Genomic DNA, 17,472 nt, shown 5'->3' on the forward strand with positions numbered 1-17,472 from the left:
AACAGGTACTCTTAGAGTCTGTGCTTAGTTTAAACTGCATGATAAACTGGACTAGAGTCTAGGCACACATATATCAGCCTGTTAGTTGTATTTTACCCAGTCATAGTCTGTCTTGTATAAGGTGGAAATTAAAAATGAGGTGACCCTGTCCAATATACTTGATTTGTGATAAAGATTTACAGCATATTAGCAAAATGGCTTAAATTTTGGATGAGCCCTTAATTTTACAGTGCAAAGAATGGGGTGAAGGTACCAAAGAAAGTGTAAGTAGCTCTAGCCAGCATATCTAAAAGCTCTTCTTAAATCTATGTTATTTCAGAATTAAGGAGTCTCTGGCACCAGAATTCTCCAGTTCTAGAATTGAGGATAACAAAATATGTCATATAAATTCGCTCTGCGTATTTAAAATCCTTTATGGTTTAGATTTTCTTCTGTAATCTTATTAGTGCTTCAGTGATATAAAACTCACTGGGAATTTTCCCCGTTTATTTTTTTAAAAAAAGAAACTAAAACAACAAAAAAAAAAGACCTTTTTTGGACAAGCAAATAATTCAGAAAAGTGGGTTGAAATAATTCAGTGAAAAGTGGGTTCCTTTCTATCCCAGAGTATCAGATCCTTCTTAGAGGAAACCACTATTAGGATTTTCTTGTTTATCTTTCCAGAGAGAGTCCATTCTTATGGCCAGAATACACATGCAGATAGCTTTTGTAGTTTATAGTATAATAGAAGCATTGATATCCACTGCTTTACACTTCCTTTTTTTAAAAATTTAATAATATGTCTTAGATACCTTTCTAGATTACTTTTTAATTTTCCTCATTGCGAGTTGGTGTGATCTCTGTATCTTTACTAGGTGAAGTCTTCTCTACTTTTTCTAACATCCCTTTCAAACCCAGCTTCTTCTTATATCTCTTCACGTAGTTAATCTCTCCTCTGCTTTGCTTCCATTTACTTTCTTCATCTGTCTCTTAAACACTTTTCACAGGTCTGCCCTTTCATGACTTCTTTATGATTCTCTCATCCCAGGTGTCCCTTATCTCAGTCTGGCTCATTCCACCTTCAGTACTTCATCTCCAACTAAGTACCGAGGTTTCACAAATATGTATGTACAGCCCAGGCCCCAGTTACCGAGTTGTCAGTATGCATCTCCTTGACATATCTATTTCTTGTATATCTCTGAGACCTCATAATCCCCAAATGTCCAAAATCAGCTCCTTTTTCAGTGTCACTATCTTAGTAAATGGCATCTATATCCATCTCCGTCGTATATTCCAGAAAACTATGAGCTATTCTTGATAGCCCCTTCTCATGTCCCATGTTGCAAAAACATAACTTTGGTTGATTTTTACCTCCTGTATCCCTCTCAAATCCATCCTCTTCTGTTTGCCCCTAATACTGCCTTAGTCTAGCCTACCATCTTCCCCTGGATTGCCACAGTAGTCCACTCATAGCCCCTCTGGTCCTCTTCCAGACCATTCTCCACACAGCAATCTGAGGAAGCTTTCAAACTGTAAATAAACTGTAAATATTGTATGAAACCCCCCCCCCATGCTTAAATTGTTTACTGATTTTCTGTTGCTTTTAGAATGAAGCCAGATATTTTTAATATAGCCTGACAAGGTCCTGCATGGACATCCATTACTATTTCCCTCTTTCCTTATCTCCTAGTGCACTCTCCCTTTGTTCTCTTTGTTCCTGCCACATTGGCTTTATTTCTAGTCCCTGCTACACCACCTTGCTCCTTACTCCCTCAAGGCATTTGCATATGCTATTTAGTCTTTCCCAGCTCTTCCCTTTTACCTTCTCCTAGTTAACTCTATTGGGTGTTTCAAATATCATCTCAAGCATTGCTTCCTTTGTGAAACTTCCCTGATCTTCCTAACTAGGTCACTTCCCCTGGCACTGAGCAAGGTATAACCCTCCTTTGTAGCAAATTTTCTGTTTTGCTTTTTTTTGTAGGTACACTTATATTTGAATAATATTTATATCCCCCACTAGATGGTAATCTCCCTGAAGGCAATGGCCATTATATCTTTAGTTTCCAGCATAGGAGCCCAGCACAAAAGAGCAGACAGTTAAATCTTTAGTGAATGAATGAATTTATTTCTATTTTTTCCATTGAATCTACTGCGGAAAGTATGCAAAGTACTGTAGTTTGCATATCGTAAAAGCTCAAATGCGTTTTTCAGATTCAGAGTGAATTCATATGCAGCACAAGGTACAGTATGGATTAATAAGCAATAAATACCATCATTTTCCAGCAGACTTCACAGGTCTTATATTTACTGGAGAGAAGTCATTTACTGGAAAGAAGTCATTCTGGGGGAGGGGAGTAGTAGGAAGATAAAATAATTGTGATCTGGTAGCAGATAGCTTGGTCTCTCTTTAGTTAGTAGAATTATTTCCTTGTATTGTTTCCTAAACCATCTCCCCTCTCCCATTGTCTTGTATCTCTCCCTAATAAGTCGTGAACTCCTAATTACATTCAAACTAAAGAGCTATGACTGTTTCCAAAGCACTTAGGAATAGCACTTGGTTACCTAAAACAAATGGCCTGAAGTCTGGAAGGAAATACATTGATATAGTTAGGCTTATATTCTGTCCAGAATCACTGTTGATGAGAAGTAGCTCTATTCTGTTGTTTTGCCCTAAAACATTCATCCTTCCATCCCTCTTTGGATAGAATCATCTGCCTTCCTCCTCCTAGCCAGAAGACTTTAGGGGAAGCTGCTTAGCTGTAGTGAGCTTTGGTTTTCTTATCTGTGAAGCTGGGATAGTTATAGTGACTTCTCTTTCATTTTCTTGACATTGTCTTTTACAGAGCAGAAGATTTTAATTTTAATGTAGTCCAGCTTATCAATTTTTTTTAATAGACTGTGTCTTTGCTGTTTTAGCTAAAAATTCACTGCCATACCCAAACTCATACAGGTTTTTTCTTATGTTCTCTTCTAGGAGTTCCTAAAGTTTTGCATTTTATAGTAGTTCCGTGATCCATTTTGAGTTAATATTTGTGGAAGATAAAAGGTCTCTAACTTTTATTTTTTTACATGAGGATGTCCGGTTGTTTCAGCACCATTTTTTGAGACTGTCTTTATCTTTGCTCCATTCTCTTTCCTTTGCTCCTTTGTCAAAGGTTACTTGACTTTATCTATGTGGGTCTATTTCTGGGCTTTCTATTCTGTTCCATTGATCTGTTTTTCTGTTCTTTTGTCAATACCACACTGACTTGATTACTGTTGCTTTTATACTAAGTCTTAGAGTTGTTGGGTAGTGTCTGGCTTGATTCTCCTTCAGTATTGTGTCAGCTATTCTTTTGCCTATCCATATGAACTTCGTAATCAGTTTGCTGCTAGCCACAAACTAAGTTGGTGGGATTTTGACTAGGATTGTACTGAACCTATACATGAAGCTGGGAGGAACTGACATCTTAACACTTGAGTTATCTTACCCATAAACATAGATAAAGTATCTCTGCCTGTATTTAGTTCTCTTTTTTTGTTTTATTGGTATTTTTAATAGGTTTTGTATAAGTATGTTAAAACTCAGGGAGGGGTGGATAAGTCCTATCGAAGTTAAATCAGTATAGCATCTTAATTCAGGCTCTTCCATTATGTAACCCATGCGTCAATAAGAACTTTATGTTAGTTTTTTTTTTTTTAAATTTCAAATGCATCCTACATTGTATATATTCACACATATGCAATATACATAGGAATATTCATTTTAACACTGTAATGATTTTAAAAGGAGCACAGCATTATACCACAATTTTCATAGTTATGTCAAGTCTTGACTTAAGTTGTTATGTCCTTTTCTCTTTGAACTTAGTTTATCTCATTTTAAGATAAAAGTTTTTTCCACAAGGATAAAAAAACGCAGAATTTTAGTATAAATCTTTGCATTTATCTTGGTGGGGGACTAAAAAGTTGTGTGTGTAAAAGCATTGTTTAAACAAATGCTTATTTATAGAATGAATCAATTATTAAATTGAGCACTTGAAACCTTGTATTGAGAATCACTCCAGTGCTGGAAAAGGATAGTGTTAATGACCCTTGAAGTGATCGTAATTGTTGGATTAATATTCAAGCAATGAGAAAATGGATTTTGCTAAGATATGAGTCCGCATGCTGCTAATGTTTAAAGTTATGTCACTGGTTAACAATAAGAGCAACTAGTAACAGAAAATTTTTAGGTTAAGTTTGTTGCTATCTAAGCTTTTTACCTGCTTTTTACTTTTGTTGTTTTGTGTAGAACATACAATAATAGCTTATAGGAAACATGGTATTTAAAAGAAGGGATGAATGTTTGTAGGGCAAAAAACAATAGAATAAAGCTACTTGTCACTTTCTTAATAGCATTTAAACCAAAAATTGTGTCCTCAATTATGGAACTTAATAATAGATTTTTTTTTTTTTTTTTTTTTTTTACATTTGTGCACATTGAGGTTTCAGTAAACAAAGCCCCTGTTAATTTTGTCTCTGTTTTCCCATAACTTGACTTAGAACTGGAATAAATTTTACTTTTGCTGTATTGATGAAGTAAATTAAGTAAATGAACTCTTTATGAAGGTAATATAAGAAAACATTCCCTTCCCCTTCCATCCCCCTCCCTTCCTTTCCTTTCCCCTGCTATTAAATTGCCTCTATGGCATCTCCCTTTCTTCTCATCTTGGGCAGGTCCCGCAGCTCTTCTGTCACTTTGAGTTACTCAAATACTTTTTTAACTTTCAGGGCATAAAAAGCACAATCCACTGTAAGTTGTAGAGCCCAATCTATATCTTATAACCTCTTGAAGCTTAAATTCTAGTGAGACAGACAGATGATAAGTAAGATAAATGGGTGAACTATATAATATGTTAGAGAGTGATAAGTAATATGGAGAAAAACATTGAAAGGAATACATAAAATGTGTGGAGCTCATGTGTGACATTTTTAGATAGAGTGTCCAAGAAAGGCCTCACTGAAAAGGTGACTTTTTTGTCAAGACCTGCAGAAGGTGATGAACCCAAACCATGTTACCATCGCGAAGAAAAACATTCCAGGCAGAGCTTTATCCCTGCAGAAGCCCTGCAGTGGAAATGTACACTGTGTGTTGGAGAAACAGGTTGCTACAGCCAGTTGAACAAGGAAGAGAGGAGCAGACAAGAAGGATATGGTAGTGGTGGTGGCAACAGATTGTTGGGTCTCAACATTGCATTGTGAGTCTCATAAGGCTTTGACTTGAACACACAGGATAGGGTAATAAGCCTTTGGAAAGTTTTGACCAGACTTATATGATCTGATTTGCTAACTATTGCTTTGCCTAATTGTCGTTTGCAAATAGACTACCACGGTGGAAATAGGGCCAAAAGTGGAAGCAGAGAGCTATTGTAACTAACCAGGAGAGGATTCTAGTGTTTTGAATTAAGGTCGAGATGGTAGGAGTAGGGAGAAGCAGTAGAATTTTGAGTTTATTTTGGAGATAAAATCAGAATTTGTCAAGATACTGGATGTGGGAAGAGTGTTATCAAAGCTAGGTCTTTGTGTTTGTTCTGAGGAACTAGAAGAATGGAGTTGGCATTAACTGAAACAGGGAAGATTATATGAGGAGTCCAGGAACTTAGTTTGGGACATGTTAAAAATGAGGCACTTTTCAAAATAAATAGGTTTTGAAATATTAGATTTCAAAATAAAAACTGTTCAGTAAGCATTTAGATGTATAGCTCTGGAACTCAGGATAAAAAAAATCTGGTCTGGAGATAGGAGATTTGGGAATTGAGAGCCTTCTGGTGCTGCTGGAAGCCATAAAACGTCATGAGGTCAGCAAAAGAAGGGTTGTGAGTACAACAGAGAAGAGGTCCAAGCACTGAGTTCTCAAGGACTGGCTGTATTGTTAGGTTAGGGAGTTAAGGAGCTGTACTTAGTGGTTGAGAAGGAAGGACCAGAAAAGTTAGGAGGAAAACCAGCAAGTATGTTATTCTAGGAACAAAACAGACAAGTTATATCAAGGAGGAAAAAGTGATCAACTGTGTCTAATGTTGTTGGGCCAAAGAAGATGAAAATTGAGAAATAAGCATTGGGTCTCCTGTGAGGTCATTGGTGACCTTTGATGAATGCTGTTTCAGTGTAGTGAAGGGGAGTAAAAGCCTGCTAGGAGATCATTGAGATGGGACCTGGAAGGCATAGAGTAATAGATGTTTGATTTTTTTTAAAAAAGGTTGGGAAAATAGTATTGTGATATTCTTCTGAACATGATTCACCAGAGAGGGAAAAACAAATGATCTAGGATGGCATGTGGAACATGCTTTTACACAAGCATGCTACATTGCTTGTGTAAAAGAGAAAGAAGGTGAACCAGTGAGAAGGTATAAATAGTACATGTCTTGAGATTGTTAGCATTTATCACTTATTTTCTACTCAGCTGTGAAGCCTCAGTGGCAGATCAGATGCTAGCCTGTAAAATCCTTTGCTTGAATTTGAATGGAAACAACTTCTGCATCCAACATCTCACCCCCTTACCCCCACCACCAAGAATGTCTTGATTTGCAGATGGCACCTTTGTGGGAAGAAAAAGGGCTCCTCACTCTAAACAAAGTAGCTTAAAACAAGGGCTGGATTTTAGCTGTCACTCACTCTAGGCTTAGTATTCTTGGAACAGTAAAAGAATCATACTGCCACAAGCTTCTGCCTTGCTCAGTCTCCCCTAAGACGAGAAGGAAAGTCACATTTAATATTCTGCTATAATAAACATATCCTTTGTCCTGTGGCAAAACAGCATAAGTGAGAAGAAAGCAAACTTAAGAACGAGTACGAATTTGGTTTAGGAATCCCAGTTCTGCCAACTGGCAGAAGGGATTTAAGATTCATCATTTGCTTTCTCTGCGTTGGCTTTTTCAAGTATAAGGGGCAGGGATCGGGGTGGGGTTGGCTTCTACCAGATTCTTTTCAGTCTGAAATTCTATGATTCATTAAAATATAGTAAAACCCAGCTAAATTTGAATGTATCCCCTGAAGCATAGCATAGTTCTACTGAGAACTAATATCACTGAGGAAGTTTGTTTTGGGGTTTTGTTTTGTTTTGTTTGGATAACAGCACCCCTTGGATTCTTACACAAGTAAGTATCAGCAGAATTTGGAGATTAAATTAGGTGTAGTAGCACTGACATTAATAAGAGGAAATATAGCAAACCATTGAGGACAATACAGACTAGTTCACAGACTTTGTCTAAGTTCTGTCTGAGTCATTTTCTGGCCATGGGACACATGGAAAATTATTTAACTCTCTGAACCTTTGTTTCCTCATCTAAAAATAGGAATGTACTAATAGTACCTACTTCATGGATTTTTAAGGAGAATTAAATGAGTTATACACTATGATGCTTTGAACAATGCCTGGCATGTAATAAGGATGGGCTAAACCTTAACTAATGTTGTTACTACTACCACCACCACTGGGTGGCACATGTAGTTTAGAATCATTTTAGTAAGACAGCCACACCATAGATGTCTTTGACACTATAATTTAATCATATAATGATTACCTTAAGTCACCAAGGGAAAAATTAACTTGGAAAGGAAAATGCTTTTGAATCAGGTTAAACCTTTTTTGTTTGTTTACAAAATTAGGACTCAGTTTGATGTTTTTAGTACAGTAAAAATTCACTTAGGGAATATACCTGATTCTCAAATGATGACAGAACAGTGAGCCATTATTGTAATTAGTTTGTTTCTATGTATACTTGAAACATATAAAACAGTATTTATTTTGAAAAATGTTTTTCCCTAAATATTCCAAAATAGTAAGGGTTTTATTTAAGTACCTTAAAGATAGGTCTTTAAAACACGCTGTAAACATTTTGATTATACCATCAAGTTTTCTACATCCTTTCTGTATGAACTATTTTTTCAGAGCACACATTTGATTATTGATAGTATCACTTACCATCATGTTTACAATTCTCAGCTTATTTTACAGAACTAATAAGATACAGTCAAATTATTGTAACTATGCTTGAAAGTCCTGTTGTGATTAATGTGGGTGATTTATCAATGCTGTTTACACTTATTTTAAATTAAACATGCAGGTGAATTTCTAAACTGGTGGTTACTTTTAAAGAGGAAATGCTGTATATGTATTATACATTAGTTCAGAAAGTCAAGATAATTCATGATGGCAAAGGTTAGGGAAGAAAGGAAGTCTGAGGGTAAATTGGAAGAGAATTTAAGGAACAGTGGATGTGCCTTACCAGCAAATAATTGTGAGGCTAGATTATTTTTGAATTATTTCTCTTGTTTTGAATTTTATAAGTGAAATGATGTATTGTTAAGCACAATGTAATGTACCTGGGACTTAATAGCATCTAGCACGCAGACTTTGGTTTCTAACATTCCATGTGTGAGACTAAATGGAACCAGGGCTCTCTGAGGAAATGACTGATTCCAAGACTGGAATCCTGGGACATCTAGTTATGGCAGAAAGTAAGGAAGTACTCCTAACATCACAGCAGCCTGTCACAGGAGTAGAGGGGCTATTGGGAAGGGGCTCTCACTGGCCAAATTTGTCATCAAAAAGAGTTAAAGGTAGTAATGAATTATATAAATCATCAGGGGAAAAAAATCCATGAAAACCACACCAGTAATACACAGATTCATACAAAGAGGAAATGAGAGGGGTCAAGGGCTAGCTGATAATGTAGAAGAAATACTGAAATTGGAAAAACCATGATTTTATCACCATCACAGTATAGTTTATATACTGTTACTATATATAGTTTATATTTTATAGCTTGGATGTTAAATCTAGGGGAGAAATTTTGATAAAGAGCAGAATGTTTGCATGGTCTTAAAGTGTCTATCCAAATGTTATTTATTGGTTGCAGGGAAAAAATAGTAAGCAGTAGGAAAATCAGACAGCACTTGATCTAGGTGATAAAAATTAACATCACCAATTAGGGATAGATAAATGAATACCATGGTAGCTTGAGAACACATCACTTACATACTATTTGGCCGGGAATGCACTGTCTGCATCTAATTATGAGGAAACCAGATAACTCAAAAAAGATGAGCATTCTATTAAAAGAAGAAGGAGGTGATGGGGAGGAAGATGACTGTATTCTTCCAAAATGTTAATGTTTGTTATAAAAGTCAAAGGTGGAAAAGTGCCATATTAAAGGAAACAAAAGACATAGAACATAGATGATCACAAGAGTAGATTCTGTATCTGGAGGAAAATTAAATTTTTAAAGAGACATTATTTTGCAGATTATAGGTTAAAGTTTTATTAATATATTTACTGAAGTAGCTATATTGTGATTATATTGGAGGTTAATTTAGGGAATGTGCACACTTAAGTATTTATGGGGAGGGGGCCAGATGTATTCATTCAGCTTATTCTCACATGGCTCAAAAAAAGCACTGTGGGTGTGTGTGTATGTGTACACATGTATATATATATACACGTACATAGAGAGAAAGCAGGGGAGGGAGGGAGAAAATGAAAGAGTTGATGGGTCCAAATGCTAACAGGAACAGTCTGGGTAAGATTATACTTGTGTTCTTTGTTCTCGCAGTTTTTCTGTAAATTTGAAATATTTGCAAATAATTTATACATATATGTATGCACACACTGGGACTTACATTTATCTCATTGTTCTCAATTGCTAATTTACTTTTAATACTTAATTGGTTTTAGATGTTAACATTCATTACTTACGGATATACACATTGATTTTTAATTTCTTTTAAATAGTGCTGGGCCTAAAGGAGATAACATTTATGAATGGAGATCAACTATACTTGGTCCACCAGGTTCTGTATATGAAGGTGGTGTGTTTTTTCTGGATATCACTTTTTCATCTGATTATCCATTTAAGCCACCAAAGGTAAGAACCTTAGAAGTCCATTCTTTAATATTTATCCTTTTCCAAAATACTAGAGGTTAAATGTGTATTGATGTAATCATTTTTATTTCATTATTTTTCATGAATTGATACAGAAGCTCTCATGTAACCAAGAATTTTAAAACGGAAAGAAATTGATTACTGCCTATACAAATAACTTTATAATCAGCAGGAAGAGGGTTTGTTAATTGTAAATAAAAGTATGCCACTTTGCATACCAGTAAAGCAGGTACATTTTAAATTTATGTTATAAGGGAAAATATCCTATGGACTTTGTTGAGAAACATTGGGGTTAAAAAAAAAAAAGTAAACCTGTTGGACAGCTTGCAGAATTAAGAATTAAATAACTTGAATTTTATGCTTATACCTTATCTTTACAGATCAGCAAAAACTAGAAAAACAGCAAAGAAGAGGGAAACTACTATTATTTAATCAGCTTACTCTGTGACCTCTGTAGATACGATGTAGTAATGGGAGTAAGGGTGGCTGTGTGGCTTATGTCTCAGCTGGCTCGCAATATTAACTAGATGGATAACAGAAGGGTTGAGTTGTACCTTGTAATGACTGGCAATTATTTTTCAAGTCTTAAACATAACAATTACCTGGATGGTTTCCTCCTCTCACTTCTCATTATAAAGTGGTCAAGCCAACAGGTAAAAACTGCCAGTGTTAAGCCTGAACATAATTATGGTCTAGTTACAGAGACTTCTGATATGTCAGGGGAAAAGTATGTTGTTATCAAGCCTTGAACTATGATGAAATGTTTTTCTTTTCAACATAGTTCCTTATGTTCCCTACACTATTTAGAATACATGTAGCAATTTAATGCCTGCGTAGCAATTCAATGCCTGTGCTCACTTGCATGCTTGGGTTGGGGTGCCTGGAGAGTAAAAATTAAGGTTTTTTGTTTGTTTTTTGTTTGTTTTTAGACCTGGGATTATTTCTCCCATTATCTAATAAGATAACAGTTCCACCTAGTGGTATTTACCTCAAAGTACAGACATCAGGGTTCCCTATCACCTAAAGGTATTTTGCTGTGAACTAGAGTTATCAGTATTTTTTGAGTATTATACTATGTGATCCCATTAGAATTTAAGATTTTTAAATGATTGTCTTATTGAATGTGCTCACGTATGTAGAGTATATCTTGCTAGTTCAAGTAAAAGGAACAAAGCCTTTGTGTGAATGATACTACAAATTGTATTAACATTCAGAATGACACATGTTAAGTGCTGGTGTATCACTAACTGCTCAATTTATATTCATTGGTTAAGTTTCCGGTATTACAGAAAACAAAATCATAGCTGTCTTTGATAAATAGTGATACTTCTTTCTAGATGCCTCATTTTTCTTGAAATTGGTTTTAATGTGGTAGCAAAATTAGAAAAAAGTTTGCAAGATTTATTTTTTACAAAATTATTTTTATGAGGGAATATTTGTTAAAGAAAAGGCTTTCCTATTTTTCTTGGCCTCTTTTAATGTTAATTAGAAAATGACTAACATAAACCTTTCAAACCGTAATTCTATGTATGATTTATTAGTTGTTTTGGTTAATATAGTGGTTATGTTTTAATTTAGCATTTAATTTTTTTGTATTTTAATTTTCTAATCCTTCCATGATGAATCATTCCTCTTCCCTAAGATATCTGACACAGTATTATGAAGCACTATCCAGATCTGTGGTTGAACAAGTGAGAAGGAAAGAATACTGCTGTTATTTTGGTGTTAGATGCAATTATTTCTATACAATTCTGCTTATTCTTGAAGTTCAGGTAAAGTGTTGAACTTCTTGAGGAATAATAAAAATTTAATTCTCTTCCGTTCACCAACTATTAATAGTTGAATGGATTCGAAGTATTTTTTTAAGATTTTGTAAAATTTATTTGAGAGAGAAAGCGCACACGCATGCACGTGCCAAGAGTGAGCAGGGGGAGAAGGAGAAGCCACTCCCTACTGAGCAGGGAGCCCAACTCAGTACCTGATCCCAGAACCCTGGGATCATGACCAGAGCCAAAGACACACGCTTAACCTGCTGAGCCACCCAGGTGCCCCAAAAGGATTCATATTATTAATTGTGTTTATAAATCACGTATGTCTGTTGAGTAGTCAGCTCTTGGTGATCTAAACATGTGTTATTCTAAAGCAGAAGCATCTGACTAGAGCATATTCTAGAGCAGAAGCATCTGACAGAAATCTAATGCAAGCTACATGTGTAATTTTAAATTTTCTATGAGCTACATTATAAAGGGTAGAAAAAAGCAGTGAAATTAATTTTAATAACATCCAGTATATCCAAAATATTGTCTTTTGAACATAAAATCAATGAAAAAATATTATTAATGTCAGAGTTTCATTCTCTTTTTGGTACTGTGTCTTTGAAATGTTGGTATGTATTGTATATTTTTAGCTGGTGTCACTTCAACAAGCCTTATTTTAAGAGCTATAAAGGTAACATGTCCACTCTGTTACACAGAGGTTCTGGAGGTACAGATTCTTCCCTTTCTCTCCCTTGCTAGACCACTGGTTTCTTTTTTGTTTTTAATTATACATCCTTATCAGAAATATACTTTTGAGGGCTTTTAATTTAATTTATTTTTTTTTAAGATTTTATTTATTTATTTGAGAGTGAGAGAGCATGAGAGGGGAGAAGGTCAGAGGGAGAAGCAGACTCCCCGTGGAACTGGGAGGCTGATGCGGGACTCAGTTCAAGGACTCCAGGATCATGACCTGAGCCTAAGGCAGTTACCTCACCAACTGAGCCACCCAGATGCCCTTTAGAGGGCTTTTAATATTTTCTTTCTAGACTCTACCAGGGAGATCATATAGTACATTGATAGTTCCAAGAGCTCAGGAGCTGTTTATTTCTTTTTTCTCAGCTACTCTAAATTAAGAATTAGCCACCCCATTAGTATTTGTGACTGTGTTTTTTTTTTTTTTTAAGGTTTTATTTATTTATCTGAAAGACAGAGATCACAGGCAGGCAGAGAGGCAGGCAGAGAGAGAGGAGGAAGCAGCCTCCCCGCTGAGCAGAGAGCCTGATGCGGGGCCCAATCCCACAATCCTGGGACCATGACCTGAGCCGAAGGCAGAGGCTTTAACCCACTGAGCCACCCAGGCGCCCCTTGTGACTGTTTTGAAACTTGCCAGTATTTGTTCCTATGATTTACCCCCTTTTTTCATATATCTGATAAATAGTTTCCTTTATTCATTACCTTACGACCTTGCTTTTATTTCATTTTACTGTCTTAGTCTAACAAGGCACTGAACCAGTTGCAGAAACAAAAGGCTAAAAAATAGACTGGTGATTTCATCAACCATCCTCTAAATCCTTGTCCAATGTTTTCTGATACGTGACAGGACATTAGCTGAGTTGATACTGATGTTTTCTACTAAGAAACGAATGTAACTTTTGTTTTATGGTAAATTAATTTCTTCCTGAGTTCCTTCTTACCTTTGACGCTAAAACAGAGCTGTGCGTGCACATGTGTGCATGTGTATATGGTGTGTGTATATATATATATATATATATATATATATATATATGGTCATACATACACAAAATTATTTTGTGTCATTTGTTTACAGTAAACCAACCAAATCGGCTACTTACTTTGGTGTAAAACTGATATGGTACCTAATCTGCTGGGTAAAAAAAATCTCAACTGAACTGAATAAAACCATTTCCTTTTTTATTTTTTCTTTTTATTTTTTTATTTAATTTAATTTATTTATTTATTTATTTATTTATTTTCAGCTGTAGATTTTTATTAGATGGAGAATGTCTTAGGTTGGCACAAAGGAAAGTGGTGAGAGTTGGCAAGCACTCCTCCTTATCAGAGAGGAGGCATTCCTGGCTAATGGGGACGGGTAGTATGATAGCTAAAAGTCAGGGTCTTCTGCTTAACTTTGACCACTCAGTATCACGAGTCCTGACATGAGAGTCTGCAGTGAGCTAGTTCAACTTGGCCAATAGTTCTTCCAGCTCTGGCCGAGCTTTCAACCTTCCCTTGAAGTCTTCTTCAGTGTGCTCCTTCACTGATAATCTCACTCCTTCGGGAAGATTGCTTTGGATTATTTCCAAGAAAATCTCTGCAAATGTAGCACTCAAACTGCTGATCTGAACCACTCGCTCATGGGTGGTGAGAACTGAGTCCTGGAGCATTTTGCTGCCTTGGTCCTGTAGCCGCAACACCTCCATGGTTTTGGTGGGCATAGTGTAACTTTTCTCAACTTTAATGGATAGATGGTTACAGAGGTTGTGAACATATTGGGCATAACTCTCCACCACAGCCATGTCGTATGCAGTCAGGTGAATGTTTAAAACCCCATATTCATAATCTGTCCCCAAATTAATGGGTCTCACTTCCACTTTTACCCTCTTCTTCTTGGGCTCCTGTGGTTTCACTAGGTGCTTGTATCTTCCAATGCCATGGATAGGCCTTGTCTTGTAGTGCCGACTGGTACTCAGCAGAATGCCACCTGCAGAACTGATGGGATTTTCTCCTGAAGTTCTGACCCTTAAGAGAGAAAAGGCTTGCTTAAAAATGATATCGTTACTCAGACACAGCATCTTTCCCAGAGCTCCGTTCATCATCTGCTGTTGCGGTCGCTAACTCTAAGCTGAAACCCTGCCCAACCTGCAGCGATCCCCGGGCCTATTTTTTCTTTTTAAACTAGGCTCCACGCTCAGTGTGGGGCTTGAACTCACTACCCTGAGATTAAGACGTGAGCTGAGATTGAGTTGGATGCTTAACCCAGGCGTCCCAAATAAAATCTTTTACTTTTTTTTTTTTTTTAAGATTTTATTTATTTCTTTGAGAGTGAGACAGAGAGAATGAGAGAGAGAGAGCATGAGAGGAGAGAGGTCAGCGGGAGAAGCAGACTCCCTGCTGAGCAGGGAGCCTGATGATGGGTGACTTGAGCTGGGGACTCCAGGATCATGACCTGAGCTGAAGGCAGTCGCTTAGCCAAGTGAGCCACCCAGGCGCCCCTAAAATCATTTACTTTTGATATTAGTTAAATCTGATATTTATTAGCTCTTCAGTAAATTATTTTCTATTTAGTGTCTATGATGTATACTCTATACTTTACTTTTGCTGATGAGAGTTTTAGTTGGTAATAAAGCCTTCCTTTTCTTTGTTTTTAATGGAATTGCCCTTAGGTTACTTTCCGCACCAGAATCTATCACTGCAACATCAACAGTCAGGGAGTCATCTGTCTGGACATCCTTAAAGACAACTGGAGTCCTGCTTTGACTATTTCAAAGGTTTTGCTGTCGATTTGTTCTCTTTTGACAGATTGCAACCCTGGTAAGCAAACCTTTATTAACACACGCAGTGGAGCTACAGAAACCATTGTGTTCTTGCCTTAACTATGGATTTGAGGAAGTAAATGCTGTTGGTGGAAAGATAAGCATAAATCATTTTGCAAGGAAATTATCAAAGCCATTTCATTTAGAATAGACCAAAAGTCTCACAGTAACTTTGTTTATTTTATTAATGGCATGCTACCTATAATTACTTTCTTTCTGTCGTTGATGGACTTTTTTCTAAATTATGTAGTGGTACAAACCCTGTTTGATATGAAGAAAGCCGTGACTGGCACCAGTGCCTCCTTTTCTAGCTCCTTCCATGCTGTCGTGTGCTCTAAAGCAACTGCTTACTTAGTAATTAATGTATGGCTTCTTGTTCTCCCTTCTTTCTTGGATTATAGTTAGGTTTTATAAGTAGTAATAGTGGATATTAAAGTGATAGTTGATGTGTTGAACTAGATTATGATTGTATTAACTCAGATAAAGTCATTAATAAAATAGTTCTAACATTTTCAAGAAATGCTTAATTACCACATATTAACATGTGTAGTTGACTTGAAAGAGTGATGTTTAAGCCTGGGATTTTACATATGTTATCTTACTAAGTGGTCATTTTTTAAAAAGTTGAATTACTTTTTCTACATATTGAACTAATCACCAAAGGCTTTTACTTTTATTGTAAGCCCAGCAGTTTTACCTATGCCCAAGAGAATTAAAAAGGGTGAGGCAGCTCTAAGTGAACTGATAGGGAAAGAGCAAGGCACTGAAGGAAAGTACATATGCTTAATAATATTTTAAATGCTTGTGAATGTACATACTATCTAGATAGAAATGCTGTAAACTATATTGTAAGATTTGCATTTTTATTTAAAAATCACATTTTTAAACATCCAGAAGAAGGTAGAAATATAATCACCAGCCACACTTCCATTGCTGAATAAAATGGAGAGTAGTAGTATTTAAAAAATCAAGTTTATTAAGTAAGCATGTATTTTTTAGTTAAAAGGGCTTTTCTAATTTGAATATTAAAATAGACAGATGCTTGTGTTATTTAAAGCATTTTAATCTTGAAAATTTAGCCATTATATAAAAAGATGCTGCTGAAAAATTAGTGTTTTAATTTACTAGAGTATTAAAACTGTAATAAGACACTGTGTAATATTTCTTACTGTTCTTTCTTTTTTTCCAGCGGATCCTCTGGTTGGAAGCATAGCCACTCAGTATTTGACCAACAGAGCAGAACATGACAGGATAGCCAGACAGTGGACCAAGAGATACGCCACATAATTCACAGAATTTGTATGCGGTGTGAAGGAGCAGAGGGCCCCTTCCCACTGTGCTGCAAATCTTTATAGCCTTTACAATACGGACTTCTGTGTATATGTTATACTGATTCTACTCTCTGCTTTTATCCTTTGGAGACTGGGAGACTCCCCAAAAAGGTAAATGCTATCAAGAGTAGAACTTTGTAGCTGTAGATTAGTTATGTTTAAAACGCCTACTTGCAAGTCTTGCTTCTTTGGGATATCAAAATGTATTTTGTGATGTACTAAGGATACTGGTCCTGAAGTCTACCAAATATTATAGTGCATTTTAGCCTAATTCATTATCTGTATGAAGTTATAAAAGTAGCCGTAGATGACTAGGAATTATGTCATTTGTATTAAACCCAGATCTATTTCTGAGTATGTGGTTCATGCTGTTGTGAAAAATGTTTTACCTTTTACCTTTGTCAGTTTGTAATGAGAGGATTTCCTTTTACCCTTTGTAGCTCAGAGAGCACCTGATGTATCATCTCAAACACAATAAACATGCTCCTGAAGGCATAGTTTCCTGTCGTAATATTTTAAGTCAATCTTGTTAGAAGGTGTGTCTGAGATGATTGTTGATGAAACAAAAATGCGGATATGAAGATTGACTACTAAGGACCAGTACAAATAAAGGAATTGTTAAAGTGAAAACATTTGAAATCTTGTTAAATGTGTAGTTTTTTTTCCTTGAAGTACTTACTAATGAGAGCATATAATGAGCTTAAATATGTAAAACTGGATTTTAAATCATTGATCTCAAAACACACAATGCTCTACTTCCATGATAGTTAAGCAAAAGATAATGTAAATTGTGACTCACTCAGGAATCTGGTATTAACTTATGGAACATTTTGTTTCCCAAGTGGTGATTTCCATCCACCATTGGACAGTGTTGTCAGATAACTTTAATCTGATAATACTTCTGTGTCGTTGGTACATTTTTTACTTTGCTACTAATCCTGGTCTTGAA

General features: G+C 36.0%; 2 protein-coding genes across 4 annotated transcripts in view; one reads left to right on the forward strand and one right to left on the reverse strand.

Moving 5' to 3' along the window:
- UBE2E3 (ubiquitin conjugating enzyme E2 E3) overlaps positions 1-17,162 on the forward strand; it is an 88,874-nt gene extending 71,712 nt beyond the window's left edge. For 2 of the 3 annotated variants that reach the window (XM_032356115.1, XM_032356114.1), the window contains exons 4-6: positions 9,731-9,863; positions 15,043-15,190; positions 16,382-17,162. In XM_032356115.1, the coding sequence (XP_032212006.1) occupies positions 9,731-9,863; positions 15,043-15,190; positions 16,382-16,479 (379 nt within the window). In that variant the 3' untranslated portion in view covers positions 16,480-17,162. The remainder of the gene's footprint in view (positions 1-9,730; positions 9,864-15,042; positions 15,191-16,381) is intronic. The other variant, XM_032356113.1, reaches the window with a different exon arrangement.
- LOC116597848 (39S ribosomal protein L48, mitochondrial-like) lies at positions 13,636-14,530 on the reverse strand. The gene has a single exon (XM_032356112.1). The coding sequence runs from the start codon at positions 14,473-14,475 to the stop codon at positions 13,834-13,836; it is 642 nt and encodes a 213-aa protein (XP_032212003.1). The 5' UTR covers positions 14,476-14,530; the 3' UTR covers positions 13,636-13,833.
- Positions 17,163-17,472: the final 310 nt, after the last annotated feature.

This window comes from Mustela erminea, chromosome 8 (assembly GCF_009829155.1).
Source record: "Mustela erminea isolate mMusErm1 chromosome 8, mMusErm1.Pri, whole genome shotgun sequence".
Classification (NCBI taxonomy): domain Eukaryota; kingdom Metazoa; phylum Chordata; class Mammalia; order Carnivora; family Mustelidae; genus Mustela; species Mustela erminea.